This window comes from Amblyomma americanum, chromosome 1 (genome assembly GCF_052857255.1).
Source record: "Amblyomma americanum isolate KBUSLIRL-KWMA chromosome 1, ASM5285725v1, whole genome shotgun sequence".
Lineage (NCBI taxonomy): Eukaryota > Metazoa > Arthropoda > Arachnida > Ixodida > Ixodidae > Amblyomma > Amblyomma americanum.
The window spans coordinates 51513292-51531577 of NC_135497.1; the positions used below are offsets into that span (position 1 = coordinate 51513292).

At 47.7% G+C, this 18286-nt stretch overlaps 2 protein-coding genes across 2 annotated transcripts in view; one reads left to right on the plus strand and one right to left on the minus strand.

The window, feature by feature from the left end:
- LOC144112808 (zinc metalloproteinase-disintegrin-like protein F1) overlaps nucleotides 1-18286 on the plus strand; it is a 129894-nt gene that overhangs the window by 104655 nt on the left and 6953 nt on the right. The window contains exons 18-20 of the mRNA XM_077645624.1: nucleotides 131-242; nucleotides 1118-1259; nucleotides 4675-5038. Of these exons, the coding sequence (XP_077501750.1) occupies nucleotides 131-242; nucleotides 1118-1259; nucleotides 4675-5038 (618 nt within the window). The remainder of the gene's footprint in view (nucleotides 1-130; nucleotides 243-1117; nucleotides 1260-4674; nucleotides 5039-18286) is intronic.
- Nucleotides 7226-17843, minus strand: LOC144115539 (uncharacterized). The gene is made up of 5 exons (XM_077649968.1): nucleotides 17808-17843; nucleotides 15122-15688; nucleotides 13688-15034; nucleotides 8501-8581; nucleotides 7226-7255 (listed from the first exon to the last, which is right to left on the minus strand). Exons 1-5 carry the CDS (start codon nucleotides 17841-17843, stop codon nucleotides 7226-7228), a joined length of 2061 nt encoding a protein of 686 aa, XP_077506094.1.

Here is an 18286-nt window from a genome sequence, read left to right on the forward strand (position 1 = left end):
AGAAATTTGTCAAGCTATTTTTCTCAGCTTGAGAATATTTCTCAAGCTGAGAAATAAACTGCCATTAAAGCTCTATTTGTTATGGTGTTGCACAAATTGCTGGCAGCATGATGACCTGCTGGTTGTGCAGGTTTGCAACAGCCGTGGCAATTGCCATTGCATGGTGGGCTATGCTCCTCCATACTGCAATTACCCAGGACCCGGTGGGAGTTCAGACAGTGGCCCAGCTTCAGACCCATCAGGTACGTACTGATGTGTGCCAGTGGATAACTTGCGTGATAGTTGTACTGTAAAATGCTCATTGGAAGCGTGCTTTCAACAGTGTTATAGAATCATACAAAATTGTCTTTATTTTTCAGTTCAGCTTTCATACTCTTACTTGAATCTTGTTGTGGATGGTATGGACAGCTGTATTTTGGGAATATACAGTGGAATCTTTATGATACGATTGTTTCTGATAGGAAATTTCAGTATGATATGTCATAAAATTCCCTGTCCTGTTTAAAGCTCACATTGCCTTAATAATTGGGCTTTACTGAATTGCACACACACTTGAGGCTGTGCCATAATTACTGTGGGGGATACCAGCGATGCATTAATCAGCGTCTGGAAGGATGGTTGGCTGAGTGACGGAGGCTGCGTGAAGCTTAGAAAACCAAACATGAGCAGTTGGACTGTTTACGGAGATGGCACCGTCCGTCCGTAGTCACGCCTTCACTCCTACCATTGCACGCTATTGTCAGAGGTGCACGAGTGACTCTGCAGCATGGAATTCAGGTTCCGAGGAGGGCTATTTCAATTATCTCTTGCCACGCCAGTCATACCTGGATGCGTCTTCTCTTTGGGAGCCCGTTCAAATTAACTGATGCGAGACCCGTAGCATCGGAAGTAGTAAGTGTACAATGCCATAGACTTATATGGCTGTTGTTGGCCAGGACTGAGCCAGCACTTCAAATTATCCTGATTTCCAATTTAACTGGGGTCAAATTAGCAAGCTTTTACTGCATACGGAAAAATAGCTACGTATTTGCGGTACACACCATATTTATAAATTAAATGTATGTGTATTGATGAGCAGATAGACTAATGTATGTTTCACTCTGTTTTTTTCTTACAGCCGGTTACAGTTTTATGGTGTCCATGTACATAATTTTCCTCTGCATTGTGCCTCTGGCTGTGATCACCAGTTTCTCCATATACTACTTCCGACGTCACCTGAAGACATGGTGGATGACGAAAGCTCGCAAGGCAGCAATAAAGTATGCCAGATTTTTGTTATGTTGCAGTAGGCATGCAGTAACGAGTCTAATTAGTGAATACTTTTGCTTATGCTGCACACTTATAAGAGCATGTTTTGCACTTTCTTTGTATTTGGCTTTTGTGCCATGATATGTTCGGGTATATGGTCATTTATGCTCTTATCGGAAACATTGTGCCCAAATCCAATGTTAGCACACACAGGATATGTGTGCTAACACAGGATTTGGTTGCATGGTAAGTAGTGTACGTGCACAATATTTTTCCACACAATTGGTTCTTGTTGCTAATATTTTCAGCTGCAGCCTAGTGCGTTTGCGCTGGTTGTCTGCAACTGTATGCATGCTCCTTGGCTTTGACGAGTACGTCTCCTTTATGCTGCTAAACTTGGTCAAGGCCACCGTGGTAACTCAGTGGTTATGGGGCTCACTTGCTGACCTGAAAGATGCAGGTTCAATCCCGGCCACGGCACTCTTATTTCAATGGAGACGAATGCTAGAGGCCTGTATACAGTGTGATGGCAGTGCATATGAAAGAACCCCAGCTGGCTGAAATTATACACAGCCCTCCACCACGGTGTCCCCCATAGCCTGAGTCGCTTTGGGACATTAAACCTTGTAAATCATAACCTATATGGGGTCAGATTGGGTTCCAAGTGTGTTGAGTTAAAGGGACACTAAAGACAAATTTCATCAATTTTAATGCAATAGTGTTAAGGAGCGTGTGTCACAGAAAAGCTGTCGTCGGCGTCTGTGGCGTCTGCATCGTTGGCCGTGAGCGAAAAACCCGCGAAAAATCTCTAGAGAAGAAACCTAAGGGGCAGGGCCACATAATTCACATGACCTTGTGGCATCATCACAGCCTGTCCACCGGACTGTGAGCAAACTGTCTACCATGGCAGGTGGCAGTTAAATTAATGATTGGTAGTGAGAGGTTGCTCGGTAAGAGCAACCTGGGTTGCAGAAGGCCCACCGGTGGTAGCAACTGCCATCTGCAGGTTTGTGGCACATCGCTTAACCACTGCACCACTGCGCCAGGAAAGATATGGGGACTCTCAGCAGTCTATGACTGTAAGTACAGAATGACCAATTCTGCATAAATGGGCATTAACCCATTAACGCTATCACGTCATATCCTTGAGGCAGAGCTTGAGTGTCCCCTCCAATTGTTTCCACTTCCACTTGGAAACCACAGTTCAGAGCATTCCAATGGCTTATGGACCCATTGAACTTGGTTTAGAGGACCTATTCCGCTACATTTTATGTATGTTTAGACAAATTTTTCTCGAAAAGGGCACTTTCAAGGATACTGTTTGTATTTTTTGTGCTAATGGTGGCGAGATTAATATGTTAGAACTTTACATTTAGCATGTTGGCAGTTGCTCCACCTGTGTCCCAGTAAAAAAACAAGTACCTTCTACCACTGTTGCAGAAGCCCAGTGATCTCTAAAAGCTTCAGGGATAGCTTTGCTACTGCATGCTTCTCGGTTTGTAAATCGTCAGTAAATTTTTGACATCGTCGTTGATGTCACTGTGAAAGTTGTCGTAGTTAAGTATTAGTTTTTAATACAACAGAAGCCATCTGTTTGCTTTGACATGGTTATTGGGGCTTATCCAATAGCATGGCTCACTGGTTGCGTGCTCAAGCCAACGTGGCAAAGATGGCCATGCGATCTGTTTTGACGCAAGTAGTTCATTCAAGCACTGATATTGTTGAGAGGAGTCCTCTCAACTCTGCATTTTTAAAGAAGTTTAGAGTATGGCTGAATCGTGCAGTGCAATTTTACATAGGCTGTTCTAGAACATACCTCCACAGTCTTAATTTATTGTACTGTCCTTCAGGAATCCGCCTTTTTTACAAGATATGGTGCTTTCTGGGAAGTGGCAAAAAATTTGTCTGCTACTGGTTGAAAACAAACGCATGTGTGAGACGCAGGTGATATCCGGTTCCGCGAGTTGCCAGCTACGGTTGTGAGGTGGCAGATGTGCTTTACAGCTGTAGTCTGTCGCATGCGCCTGTTAATAATTTAAACTGCACATGCACAGGAGAAGCTGGAGGAGGAGTGGCACGCAGGTGCAGTGGCTGTGATAGTGTGTGCTGACGGGAGATGAATTCAGAGCACCTGGCAGCGTAACATGAATGCATGCTATGCATCACATAAACAATCCTGCAAAGCCAAGAATTGTTAGCAGGTGCACGTTAAATGCTTCAGATATGGTATATTGCGCAGTTGTAAGCCGAGCCTTAAACTTGCAGCCCTCGCCGACTAAAAAGAAAAAGTTGACTCCAGATATAATCTGACACGTCCCGTCCTCCGCGGAATGGCATCGCGGTTTGCACAGTGCAAAGTAAAAAACGCGTAACGATGCAGTCTCAAGGCCAGGACTCTGAGGCAAATGGATGTCAAAGGCGGTCAAACGGTGCCCCATCCTCCCTTCCATGCTTGCATGTGGCCGGCTGACTAGCGGCAAACCGAGACAACGATCCTGTGCTTTCGGAATCCTGCGCGATGTGCACGCTTCGGAGATTACCGGAAGCTAGCTCTCGTGTTGTTTATTGCTCATCAGGGAAAGTGGCAGCCAGCATGAGTGAGTCGGGTAAATGGTGTGCATTTCGAATTTTCATAGTGGAACTGATGTGCACATGAATTAACATTTTTTTTTCACACATGGAGCTCCATGCATCATGCCAGGAATGGGCACTGGCCCGAGACACGTACTACCCGTGGCTCGGCCATGACTACCTTAGACCCTGCAGATAGGTAGACTCCATCCCCCAATTTCATATCGCCATTTTTTGAAGAGAAAAAAGACGTGGACTTGTTCGCAGCAACGTGCAGACTTCTGTGCCTTGCATATGTAGCTCCACTGAGAGAACATACTTCCAACCTGTTGCAGCACTTTGGCCAATTCTCTTAAGTTCCTTGTTACATTATTGATGGAAGAGGTATTAGTAAATAAGTACCAAAAAAAATCTAAAGCCCAGGAATGAACAGCTGAGCCAGAAACAAAAATTAGCCAGTATTGTACATGGTAGTGCTGCTGTAGGGAGTCATTATGGTGCATCTGTTTAGATGGTTGGACTTGGCCTGATTTCCTGCTGCTTTGACAGCCTTTTTTTTTCTCAAATAAATAGTAGTGCCCTTTTAACAAAGACGAAGGTGCATTTAGCTCGCTGGAGCTGAGTTATTGATAACAATATATTGATAATTTTGCAGCAAAAAAAAGAGCTCAGACTTGGAGTGCACTGGATGTACGAGTTGGCACTTTTCCAGTGCTATAGCTGCAGGCTGTGGAAAGCTGGAGCACGGCGTAGTTCAGTTTGGATTCTGTTCGGTGTTCTTAAGTTAAAGTGAGGAGTTGTGCACTGGTGCATTGCTTGGACCGTGATGTGGACTGCGCCTCTTTCATTCTTCAGGAGCCGTGCCCAGCAGGTGGGCCTTGATCGGCGTGGGGGCCGCCCCCTGTCCAAGTTTAATATAGATGCCGAGGCCATCAAGGCACTCAACATTTCGGCTCCAGTGACCCAGCCCATGGTCCCACAGCAGCCGCTAGCACCAAGCGCGCCGCCAATGCCACCTTCGCAGCACCAAAAGCCGCACCGCAGTGTCAGCCGTGAGCGTGGCAGCTTCCGTAATGTGGACATCTCGGGGCCAGTGCTGCAGAGCTCAAGCAACAGCCATGTGGCCCCGACACGGCCAGCGCCTGCCAGACCCGCACCTGCCCGGCCTGCCCCAGGGCGGCCCGCGGGTGTCCAGAGGGCTCCTTCGTGTCCATCACAGGTCGGTGTGCTCGATTATTGTTCACGGGGCCCAATTTTACAAAACTTTGCCATTGGCTACGGACATCATGTGGGGTCTGGGGCTTAGTCAGGTGACAGCAAACAGTATTGTTTTTTTTTTTTTGCTATTCGTTTATTTTTGGCAGCATAAGAGAATAAAATACAATGTAAATCGAGTTTTATTGAGCAATTTTCAGAAACTGATTGAACAGAAGTAGCTCATAGTAAATGTAGCCTTAATCAGATATATCTATAGAGGTTGGAGTTTTCTGTTTAAACCGAAAAGAAAACGATAAAAGTACAGACTTCAATTTTCGAAATTCAGTTTTATAACCAAAAAAAGGTCAGTGTCCTTGACATGCATCCTTGACAAGGTAGGGGTGCTGTGAGACATAGCACCGTTGGACTAAGTAACGCAGTTGTGCATTTAGAGGCATTGTGCTGCTACCTTGCACACATTTGCAGACGAGGGTGCTGCATCTCCTTGCCAAATGTTGTTTGCTACTGTAGCACTGTTTATTCACTGTCATCACCTGCTTTGGGCAGTTACTTGGTTAAGTGGGTTCCTCTGCTGTGTGTAACGATACTGAAGCAGAATCATGCCTACACATCTCGAAAAATTATGTTCTGGCTATCGCAATGTTTCAGCTGCAGTTCCATTACAGCAGTCAACACTAAGGTCACGTGATACCTTGTGCCCTTGCTCAATCCAGGGCAATATCCCAACAAAAAACAGGGAATTCTAACTTTTTGGAAATAAACTTCCACTTGCGTTTTTGTGTGATTTCCTTCTTAACTTCTGTTTTTTTTTTAATGGTGGAATTTCCTTCTATAAGCGCAGCTGTGTCCCAGACAACACTGAAATGTCCTGAGGACGTACTGAGGATATTTTTTGAACATATTCTTTATCCAAAGGACGTCCTCAAATGATCCTCAATAAGTATTAGAGATCCTCGTGTCTGGTCTCAGGACAGCCTCAGAATGTCCTCAAAAGGACAATTCATGATGTTTTGAGTACATTCTGAGGAGGTTTTAGGTGGATGCTGGTGTGCTGTGTGTGGTGTGCTGTGCTGGCCTCTTTACATCTCTTTTGAGCTGCTGTATTCTGTGCTGCCTAACGAAATGTAAATGGAAAATCAGCAGTTGAATATGTGTGATTCAGTTCAAGCGCACTGTTCTTTATGTCGCTAGTGCAATAAGGGGCTGCAAATATGACTTTCAGTGTGGTTATAAGTGTACACGTACTGAACATAGCTTACAACTTACAATGCAACACTGCTCTTCAGCATAGGCAACTGCTATAAAAATTAGTCACTATGACATGTATTCATGGGTTCATATTAGAATAAAATGACCGCATGCACTGAAGCAGTGTTTTTCCATAGCAAAATAGTTCTGCTGCACGACCTAAAACATTAAGAAAAGAAAGACCTCCATTCAAAGTCTACATCAGTTGGGCTTAGTCCGAAAGTCACCTTTGTGCAGGACTTTTGTCGCTTTTGCCTCTTTTTTCTTTAGCTCTTCATCCGAGTGGTGAAACCACACCTTCACAACATTATGATGTTGCACTGTTTGCCATCAGAAAAATTCTTCTTCATGGCCTGTGAAAAAATATCATAGCAGTTATATTTTTTCAATCAATTTATTTTCCCATCTAACAATACAGATGGAGGGGTTGTAGAAAAAAGCTGCCAATGAGCAGCTTGACGAGTCTACAAACCTAATGTTCAGCAGGGAGGCAGAACTGAAACTTACATCAAAGAACCACCAAAGAACATACAAAACAGCAATGTGTACACAGAAGTAAATTTAAGCCATGTTTTTTAAATACAATGTGTGAAGTTCTCGGTGCGAGCAGGAAAACAAATCGAAATTAATGAGAGCATAAATGTTAAGAAGAGATGGAGGAGTGTAATGATTGTTTCCCTAGGTTCAGTCGAGGTGTCGGCACTATCCATTCCTCGCAATGTCTTGTTGGATAGCCTAATGCTTTGTTCCTTAGTTCAGCTAATTTCCATAGGTTGGTTGTATTGTTCCTAATTTGTGTTTTAAAGGTGACACTAAGGCAATATTTATACAGAACATGTACTTCTCTAGAACGGCTAAAGAAGGCTGCGCTCGGATGTCGGCACGATGAATTATATGCATGTCTGAGATACCTTTTTGGATTAAATAAATACGTTCAGGGTTAGTGAATGTTGTAGTGCCCCACACGTAACTGGAAATAATTTAAACGAGAATTGAAGATTGAGTTGTAAATTATCATTTTAGTTTGTGTAGGAAGGATATATTTTAAATGACCTATTGCACCAGTGATATGAGCAATTTTTTGTAACACATGATTAACATGATAGTCCCATGACATACTTGAGGAAAATATTAGCCCGAGACATTTGAACTGCTCCACTATTACAAGACGCTAGTTTAAAATAATATTTTGATGCGGTGGTATGAGTCCATTTTTCGGCCTGAATATGACCTCTTTAGTCTTACACTCGTTTATCTGCATTAAATTATCTGTGCACCAATCCTAGAGAGCTTTCATTGTGGTATTAATAATAATAATAATAATAATAATAACTTTATTTCCATCAGTGATGGAGGAGACTGCGAGTAAAAGTCGCTTTAGAGGCAAGCGACTTGACTAGAGCCCGCAGTCTCCTTTACAAGGCAAAGAGCGATTGAGCAGGAGATATACATAGCAATTGACCACATGTGAAATTTGCACAAAAAATAAATGCAAAAACACAAATTACACTGATAGATAAGGTCATGGATGTCATTACCAGCAAAAAATAGACCCATATCATCAGCATAGATGACAAACTTTGCATTGTGGCTAATATTGACAATATCATTTATGTAAATATTAAAACAGTAAAGGCCCCAGCGTACTCCCCTGCGGGGAACCACATAAAAGAGGTTTCGGTTCAGACTGCATGCCATTAATCAATACCACTTGCTGTCTAAATGGTAAATAAGAGTTCATTAATGATAGTGTTTTTCCTCAGATACCATAGCACTGCAATTTATTTAGCAAGAATTTGTGATTTACCAGGTCAAAAGCCTTCGAAAAATCCACTAAAACTCCAACCACAATGCCTTTGTTTTCGAGCTGTGTTATTATGTATTCTTGCAAATCCACACATTACTTATATAACGCATCTACACCATATATATCTGTGCCATAAGCATTCATGAGTATAGCAATCGCCTGTCAAACGTGATGCAGATATGAATGTTACTTAATGTGTGATTTACCTACTAAGCCCAAAAGAAGCATTGAGTTTAACCTATGGTCTGCAAACATGGGCATTTTCAGTTACCACTGAAAATGCCCATGTAACAGGGATGCCAGTGCACAGAAAAACCAAATCAATAATAGTAGCGTACTCAGGATCGCATGTGCAACATTAAGGCTGCAAAATTTCTTTTCTTGCCCTTTTGGCCCAGCTAAATTTACAACCACTTCTGGTGTCATGAAGGACTCTAGCATATTTCTAGTGGCCTGTGGTGCAGCCATTCCCCCAAGGCCATGCAGTTGCTGCACATAGAAAAAGAAAAATAACATTATTTCAAGCTGCGTCCAAAGTGCAAATGTCGACAAAGGTGAAAATAGTGCCTCACAAATCGTGTCTTCATGCCTTCATTTTTCCCTTTTTCTCCCATTTCTCACCTTTTTAAGCTGAGGCCCTTAACATGGAGCAATAAGGGGCCCAGACTTGTGTTGGGCAGTGAGCAGTGGGAAATTTGCATCTGCTGAGCCTCCTTCAGTATGACTTCTTGCTCTGATAGTCTGTTAGTGAGCTGATCAAGTGAATGCTTTGGTTTTAGAGCAGCCTTTTCAGAGTAGACATATGGTTCTTAAATGGGAACATGCTGCATGATTTCAATGGCCCCAGATGCTCAACATCGGATGCCAGATGGTATAGTCCATGTACATTGTGTGAAACGTGCTCCTTACCATAGAGGTATTTTGCTAAGCCTTTTACAAAATGACTCAAAAACCCCCCTGCGTACTGCACTTCACTTTGTGTGGCATTAGGCCTTGAAAGAATGGTAATAGCCGCATGCAAAACTTGTTTGCAGCATAGATTCCGCTAAAGGTCTCTTGTCTATCACACAGCTGGATTCCTTCCTCTTTTTGCGATGTTCTTGTCCCAATGCACTTCTGTTAGTTTTGTTTTTGTTTTGTTGCTTGCTCATAGTAGTGCTGCGTTGCATTTATTTATATAATCATGTATAGCCCTCCTGCTTGGTCTTCAGTGGCTGCAGTATGTTTAAATAAAATAAATATAAAATTTCCATACCTCGCTAATGGAAGAGGTGATAGTAGCACAAGCCCTCCATACAGCTAGAAGAAACGAAACTCTGCCCTTCCATAAATCTAGATCTGTAAGACTGTGTGGCTTTCGGTTAAATTCGCAAGGAACAAACTGTGCAGCCTTGACATTTCTCTCTCAGAGTTCCATGTGGACTTTGCTGCCAAGCCTTCTAGCTTCGAAACACGGAACCACAACACAAGCAACTTGCGCACCACGTCTAGGCAAACGAAATGCAGGTCATCTGAAGGGACATCCCTCACAATGTCTATTGCACTACAATGGCACTTCCTCTACAATACTGCTACCAATATGATACTGCTGCTGTGTCCTGTGCCTAAAACTATGGTCAGTTCGCAGCTCACTGCTAATGTTTGGGAAACAGACTCTTCCTTCAATGTGGGCGCCCTTAACAGTGCACTTCTTCCAACTGTAATAGCCTGTGTGGCTTTCTACGCATAAAAGTAATGCCTTTGCAGGCGCATTACACACCGTCTTTTAGTACGTATGTGCGAATAGGGGTTTTTTGGTTCAGAGCGAATAGTAATTCTCTGTGAATAATTTCAAAGCGAATATTTGGAATGCTTCGGGCACACAAAAAAAGGTTGAACAGCACGATAGGCATATTCGAAATAATGTATTTTTCAAACACACAAAGCTGTTATATACTTTTAAGCAATGACTCCACGAACACTTACTAGGCATACGCACCGCATGCCCAGCAGCCCAGCACCAGCCCACATCGTCGGAAAGGGCACCCGTCTCTGTTTCTCGTGCTTGCACTGTTGTGCTTGATTCGCGAATTTCACCCAGAGAAGCGCGGCTGCGTTCAAAAGCCAACACGGTGGCTCAACGGTTAAGGTGCTCGGCTGCTGACCCGAAAGACGCAGGCTCGATCCTCGCCGCAGCGGTCGAATTTCAGTACAGGCGAAATTCCAGAGGCCCGTGTACTGTGTGATGTCAGTGCACGTTAAAGAACCCCAGGTGGTCGAAATTTCCGGAGCCCTTCACTACGGTGTTTCTTGTAGCCTGAGTCGCGTTGGGATGTTAAACCCCCATAAACCATAAACTAGCCATTTTTTTGCGAGTTCATTATATGCGAGTTCAACTGCAGTTAAGCCTTGAATGGAGTACTCTTGTTTTATTTAATGCTGGGGAGGCAGTGGATGCCTGTTAGCAGCCGCACCTGATCCCACTACCTCTGCATTGTTGCATTTATGGCAAAAGAGGAGTAAACGTTTGCCGGTGGTGTTCGTCCGGTGATTTCCAGAAACTGGATGCACCGCTTGAAGGCTTCTTGATGATATGACTTGCAGGCGAAGCGATTTAGTGAGAAACGAACTTTTATACAGGCTATTTACAGCTGGGTACAAACAAAAGTCAGTATACGGCCACAGCTATCCGCGGCCGGCCTAGCCGACCGCTTGCACAGAGGCGAGGGACACCGCGTCCCAACAGTCAAACTGGCGCGCCTTGCACCAGCTCTCAACGGTCACTCCCTCCGCACTTGGCCAGACCGAGCGCCTGCCAGCTAGGAGTCGCTAGAGACCAAAGCACACAGGCGCGGCTCCCTTCGCGGGTACACCCCGAAGATGCCCGCGCCCCTTTCCACACGTAAAAATAAACTTCTAACTGCGGCTCATCAGTTTTGACGAATAGGAAAGCTCAGAACTGATGTCAGCGTTTTCCCTTACCCACGAGTTCCTCCCTAGGTGGTCTCGCAATCCGCCAAGGGGACAGGGGTCCAAGGTCGAGGCCGGCAGATAGCCCCGCCATCCAGAGCGGCGAAGGAAACCGTAAGGACGAATGGGGAGACTAACCAAAAAGGCACGAGTTCCCTTCTAACGGCGTGCACCAAAGCAAAACAAAATAAAACAAAACTGGACGCGCAGCCTAGGTCACTGCCCTCTCGCGGAATATTCGCAACACATGTACAAAAAGATGCGACAGCGCGCCGAACCCTACACCTTCCCCCCAAGACTCGGCTAATCTATTCAGAGATAAGCCAAGACAACAAACAACAAAAAGGGTTCGGCAAGTGGCGGTTGAGTACCTCTGCACGAGCAAGCAACCGAAGCCTGCGAGACCGCATGCTGCGACCCTTCGTCACACACACAGATACATGCTACTAAGGTCCACAAAAATATAGACAAAAAAACACGCAAAGAAATCCCACACTTTCGTTCGATCGACGTGCGCCTTTCTTGAGTACAACGAGTACAGTTTGTTGTCCTAGTACGCAGTTCCCTGGTCCACTATCCCCAGCGGTCACTGCGGGACGTCAGCCAGTGCACTATCCCATCAAGCGTTGGGTATTCTAGACAAGGCATCTGCGTTAGCATGGTCGGTTCCTCTGCGACGTTCAATGGCAACATTGTAGCGTTGGAGCGCAAGAGCCCAGCGCGTAAGCTTTGCACTTTGAGGCACACTGCTCGTAAGAAAGGAGAGCGGATTGTGGTCAGTGATGACAGTCACGGGGGCGGCGAACACCCATGTCTCAAACTTTTTTAATGCCCAGATTACCCCGAATGCCTCCCTCTCGATTGCCGCCCACCGCATCTGCGATGGTGTGAACTTGCGACTGGCGAAGGCTATCGGCGCCTCAGTGCCGTTGTCAGAAAGCTGCGCTAAACAGGCACCTGCGTTAAACAGGCACCGGCTGCTACTGCCGACGCGTCTGTAAAAAGCAGATACGGCTTTCGCGGGTCCGGAGTGGTCAGTGAAACCGCCTCGCTTAGAGCTTTCTTCGGGGCTTTCAAGGCTTTGTCCGCGTCATCTGGCCACGGTATTTTGTTCGGCACGCCTTTTCCTGTCAGGTGTGTCAGTGGAAGAGCGATTTCTGCAAAATTGGGAACATAGCTACGGTAGTAGCCGCACAGCCCAAGGGTGCTCCTCAATTCTTTCTTTGTCTTAGGGGCTTGAATTCCTTCGATGGCCTCAATTTTCTCTTTGGCTGGGCCATGCCGGCCTGAGCCGACAACGTGCCCCAGGTAGCGGATTGAAGGCATCGCTACCTGGCACTTCTCCCAGCTAGCGTGCAGGCCTACCTCCTCCAGAGTGCAAAACACCCGCTTTAAATGATGGATATGCGCTTCTAGAGATTGGCTGAATACGGCGATATCGTCTAGATAGGCGCAAGCGTATTCTTCTTGCCCAGCTAGCAACTGGTTCATGTTCCTTTGGAAGGTTGCCGCTGTGTTCTTAAGACCGAAAGGCATCACCCGCCAGGCAAATTGACCTAGGTGCGAGATGAACGCTGTCGGAAGCTGAGAATCCTGAGTGAGTGGCAGCTGCCAATAGCCACGCCTGAGGTCCAGAAGTGTTATGAACCTCGCGGCTCCGACTCGCATGATCAGCTCCTGGGGGCAAACCATAGGAAATGCGTCCGTCTCGGTCACCGCGTTCAGCGCTTGGTAGTCTATGCAAAGACGTACCGACCCGCCTTTTTTGGGAACGCACACGATCAGGTGTGCAAAAGAGCTTTTACAGGGGTAGATGAGGCCTTGTGCAAGGAGCTCATCAATTTGCCTCGTTACTTCGTCTTTTAAAGCCTCTGGGATCCTATAAGGGTGGCCTCGCCTTGGAGTTGCCCCCTCCGCGAGCTTTATGCTGTGCTTGCCCACGCGCGCGATCGACGGTTCGTTCGCAAATAATGCCTGGTGCTGCTCGAACGTGGCGTGCACCAGCTCCGCTGCATCCCTGTCTAAGTGGCTTGTTTTATCCGGCGTAGGCATTACCCAGTCCTTCGGGACGTTGCTTGCGTGCGGGGTATATTCGATTTCTCCAAAATCGCAGTCGTCATCAAATATGACGCTCGCCGAACCTACCTTCCCGACGTAAGGGCGTAGCTTATTTGCATGTACTAGCATGCGGTGACCGTCACTCATCTGCACATAGTACGAGTGCTCGCGGTACCTTTTTGTCACCGCCGCCGGCCCTAGCCACTTCGGGTACATTTTCTCTGGCCTCTTGTCATCAAAGACGAGGACCGCCTCACCTTCGCGAAAGGTTTTTACCATTGCGTGCTTGTTGTAGTGCGACGAGTACGCCTCTTGCTGTTTTCTAGTCGTTAGCTCCGCAATGTCGGCCGCGATCTCGAGCTGTGCTTTCAAATTTTTCAAATACTCAGCGGGAGCACTCGCTAGCTCCCTGGGTACCTCAATGTCTCCTGCCCAGCTTTGCTTCAGGATACCGAGTGGTCCTACTGGGTTTCGGCCGTAAAGCATTCGGAAGGGTGACACGCCAGTGGTGTCGTGTGGCACCGCCCTATAGGCCCAAAGAAGAAAGGGAATGAACTTGTCCCAGTTTTTCGGTTCATTTTCAGTTACGTGTGAGAGCATGGTCTTAAAGACTCTGTTCCACCTCTCCACCGCCCCATTGCTCTCCGGATGATTGGGAGCAGAAAAGCGCGGGGTACAGCCGAGTCTTTCGAGGAACTCCTTCGTAAGTGCGGCTGTGAAATTGGTGCCACAGTCCGAACACACCACCTCGGGAACCCCAGTCCGGCTAAACACCGAAAGCAGCGCGTCGCAGGTTGCCCTGGCGGACAAAGACCTTAGGCAAACTACTTCTGGCCAACGCGTGTACAGATCTATTATGCAAAGCGCGTACCGATGTCCTCGGCCAGATGATGGCTCAATCGGACCTATGATATCCGCGTTCACTTTCTGAAAGGGAAACTTCGGGCGAGTGAGAGGCGTTATCGGTACCCTATCGGTTCGCCGGTGGTCTGAACGCACTTGACAGCTATGGCAGCTGTCACAGTGTTTGCGAATATCCGACTCCATGCCCGGCCAGTAGAAACTGTACTTTAGGCGAGCTTTAGTCTTGCGAAAGCCCAGCTGTCCCCCCCAATAGGACTCGTGTGCTAGGCTGAGTGCGGCCTCGCGCCGTAATCTTGGCAGTACTAACTGCTGTACTCCTTGGCCTAGCACCTGGTCTTTATGATACAAAACTCCGTCTACGATAGACATGCCCGCCTTTCCTTGCTTGGCGTTCTGCCAGGCCTGACGCAGAGTCTCATCCTCATGCTGCTCCGCGCGAAACTTCTGTGCCCCGCTAAGCTCAGCCGTGCCGCCCGCCTGTGATGGCTCGACCTCATTACTGTCAACTGTCTGCTGGGGCAGGGTTTCGTCTGCGAACGCCAGGACGGGCTCGGTGCCCACGTCTGGCCCTGATCTATCCGGTCTGTCTTCAGCCGGCGGCGACAGAGTTCCCACCGCCTGCACGAGACTCTCACTGTCAGTCTTGCCCGAGTCGTGCAGCTGTTCCCATGCGTCTGCGGAAATTAGACAGTCGGCTTGTGTGAGCTTGTCGGTGAGCGTACACAACACCGGTGTCGCATCGTCCACATTTTCGATCAGGGGAGCGCCACGACACAGCGCCAATGGAACTACTGCCAGTTTTGCCTCTACCTTCTCTCCGAAAGCGGAGACGAGATCGATCGTCCCATGTGGGGATACGAACTCCTCAGGTACAAGGCTTTCGCGCACTACGGTGATATCTGCACCGGTGTCCACAATAGCGCCAATAACCGCTTCCCTAGAGCAGATTTTAATGTCCCTGAGCGCTGGACGCGTGGATTGCAAGGCATGGGTGGACACGCGTGCCGTTAGCCTATCATCGCGCGGTAAATTCTCTCGTCTATCAGCTGGGTTCTCACGATCAAATGGGCACTTCGCGACATGTCTCCAGTTTCCGCATCGGAAACAGCCAGCCGACCGCGATACCTTTTTCTTTTCTCCTCCTGGCCTGACTGCGGCTATTCTGTCTCCTCGCTCTGCTCCATGCTTCCGCGTGGGTGGGGCTTCAGTTCTCGGTTTTGGGGGCGTGCCAAAACCTTTAAAGCTGTCGGCTTTCCTCTGAGCGCTTCCCTTCCCGGCGGCCTCCTCGTATGTCTGTAGCAATGCAGCTATCTCATCCACATTCAGCCATTTCTCACCCTCGCGCAGCTTGACATATTTATGTGCTTCTTCTGATAGCCCCGCCTTGAGCTGGTCGGCAACCAGTAGCTTCAATAATCCGTCAAAAGACGACACGCATCGTGACTTTAAATAAAAATTTAAGTAACTCTGGACACGTGTGACAAAAGCCTTCCAGGTTTCTTCGCGGCGCTTGGTGGCCCCAGAAAACCGCCTTTGATACTCTGCGGCTGAAAGTTTCAACACGTCTAGGACCACCGCCTTCAACTCGTCATAGTCCCTGTGCTGCTCTGCGGTGAACCGTGTCGATAAGTAGGCTACCCGCTCAGCCAGCACCGGGAACACAAGCTGCGCCCAATGTTCCTTCGGCACGTTGTAAGCCACGAGCGAGCATTCCACTGACTCAAACTAGACGGGTACTTCACCGTCTGCCGGCAATTTGGGGAACGCGCCGGCGAGTAGCTTAGCATACTGTCTCAACCGCTCGTCCTCGGAAAGCGCCGCATTCTGGCTTCGAGCACGCATGATTTGCATCTCGAGCTCTATGGCTCTTATTTTTTTTTATACAATTCCAACTCTTTCTCAATGTTTTGGCCATGCCGTGACCCCGACGCCTCGTTGCTGCCCCTGTCTCCACCGTCCCCCCTGTCACCACTGTCACTACCGCTGTCAATCATAGATGCCTTGTCGGGGTTAAGATGACCAAATCGGGTTATCATCAACTACGCAAGCCTTAGTCAAACAGTGACCGCTAAGAAAACGAAGGAACCAGGGAACTCACTCGGAGCTGCGCTCAGGGTCCTCTTTTCGGGCAGGGATGGCGGCGACCTCGGACCAGGTGCCGACTGAAGCCGCTAGCTGCTGCCTTTACTCGGGGATGCCGTTTTCTGTCCGCTGAAGGCCATGTCCGCTTGAATCTTCCAACTGCCGCCGTTGCTAGGGAATACCACTCTGTGTCTGTTGAAGGCCTTGTCTTCGGCGTTTCACGCCCGATGCGGTTCGCACCTTCGTACCCTCGTAGCCTGTCGTCCTTTCGGTATCTCGCCTTGGATGCCGAACTTCGTCGTTCTCTCCGTGGATGTCTTCGTCCGTTCCTCGGGGCCGCTGCAGAGCACCAGTACTGTCGACTGCGCCAGTAAAGGTTTGCCGATGGTGTTGGTCCGGTGATTTCCAGAAACTGGATGCACCGCTTGAAGGCTTCTCGATGATATGACTTGCAGGCGAAGCAATTTAGTGAGAAACGAACTTTTATTCAGGCTATTTACAGCTGGGTACAAATAAGTCAGTATACGGCCACAGCTATCCGCGGCCGGCCTAGCCGACCGCCTGCACAGAGGCGAGGGACACTGCGTCCCAACAGTCAAACTGGCGCGCCTTGCACCAGCTCTCAACGGTCACTCCCTCCGCACTCGGCCAGACCGAGCGCCTGCCAGCTAGGAGTCGCTAGAGACCAAAGCACACGGGTGCGGCTCCCTTCGCGGGTACACCCCGAAGATGCCCGCGCCCCTTTCCACACGTAAAAATAAACTGCTAACTGCGGCTCATCAGTTTTGACGAATAGGAAAGCTCAGAACTGATGTCAGCGTTTTCCCTTACCCACGAGTTGCTCCCTAGGTGGTCTCACAATCCGCCAAGGGGACAGGGGTCCAAGGTCGAGGCCGGCAGATAGCCCTGCCGTCCGGAGCGGCGAAGGAAACCGCAAGGACGAATGGGGAGACTAACCAAAAAGGCACGAGTCCCCTTCTAACGGCGTTCACCAAAGCAAAACAAAATAAAACAAAACCGGACGCGCAGCCTAGGTCACTGCCCTCTCGCGGAATATTCGCAACACATGTACAAAAAGATGCGACAGCGCGCCGAACCCTACAAGAGGCATGTATGGCATGTGCAGCGATGGCGCTAGAGAATAGTTTCACACAGGGCATGGACATCGTTCCTCAGACCCACTCACAGGCTTCACTGCTGAGACTGCACAGTTAGTTGCGTTTTAAGTTTATGAGGTGCATGCTGAAAAGGAAATTGTGGACTCCGAACACAGCAGAAGGACTTAGCTTGTAAGACTTAGCTTGTAACTGACTGGCCCTTTCGTGTTATGCACCATGTGCAGTGCTCGCCAGTAGTAATAGCCCAAAAAAAATTTGATGTATTTTGCTTTCACATGACAACATTGAACTGTGGTCATGGGCCACAATACTGTAGAATGTGTGCGTATTTATTCAGATAAGCACAAAATAGATGATACAGCTGGCAGTGCAAAGACCTATCAACCTGATAATCATACTCTGAAACCTCGTTAATTCAAAATCATCGGGACCGTGAAAAATATTTGAATTAACCAGGTTTTCAAGTTAACCAAGTACACCAAACAAATGGGACCCAAGCAGAAAATTCTGCTGCGGGAACGCACTACCTATATTAGATGAACTTTGCAGTTACCATATATTGCTGCTTAAAAGTCGACCCCCAAACTCATTATCCTTGCTGGGCAAGAAAAAAAAATTGACTCCAAATATAGGTCAATGCGTACCTTTATTTGGAGCACCCATTCCCTTGCCCGCCTCATTCCGCCGCCACACTTTGTTTTGTTGCTTCAAGCAATTATAAGGATAGCAGTCTGAAGCTAGTGGAGACCACGAGTGAAAAAACAGCACTCTCCTCTGCCTTCCACACTCGCGTGCAGCCCGGCTGACTGGCGGCAAACCGAACTGCAAACGGTCCTGTAGTTTCGGATTCCGGCACGATGCATGCCCCGGTTATTATCGGAAGTGAAGTCACTGGATAAGTTTGCAGAATACCACATTCCTTTTGCCCGTGCCACCAGACTTGGATCAAACATGGCTGCCACGGCCCAGTGCTGCCTAAACAGCCAGCACCAGTATTTGAAGGCAGTTTCCATAGAGCAGCGGGCTGCCAAAGCCTCTGGGCTTTCCTCTAGAACCCGCGTGCATGCACAAGGTACTGCGTCAACTGGTACGAAAATTATTTCTTGGTTTATTAGAGTATCCA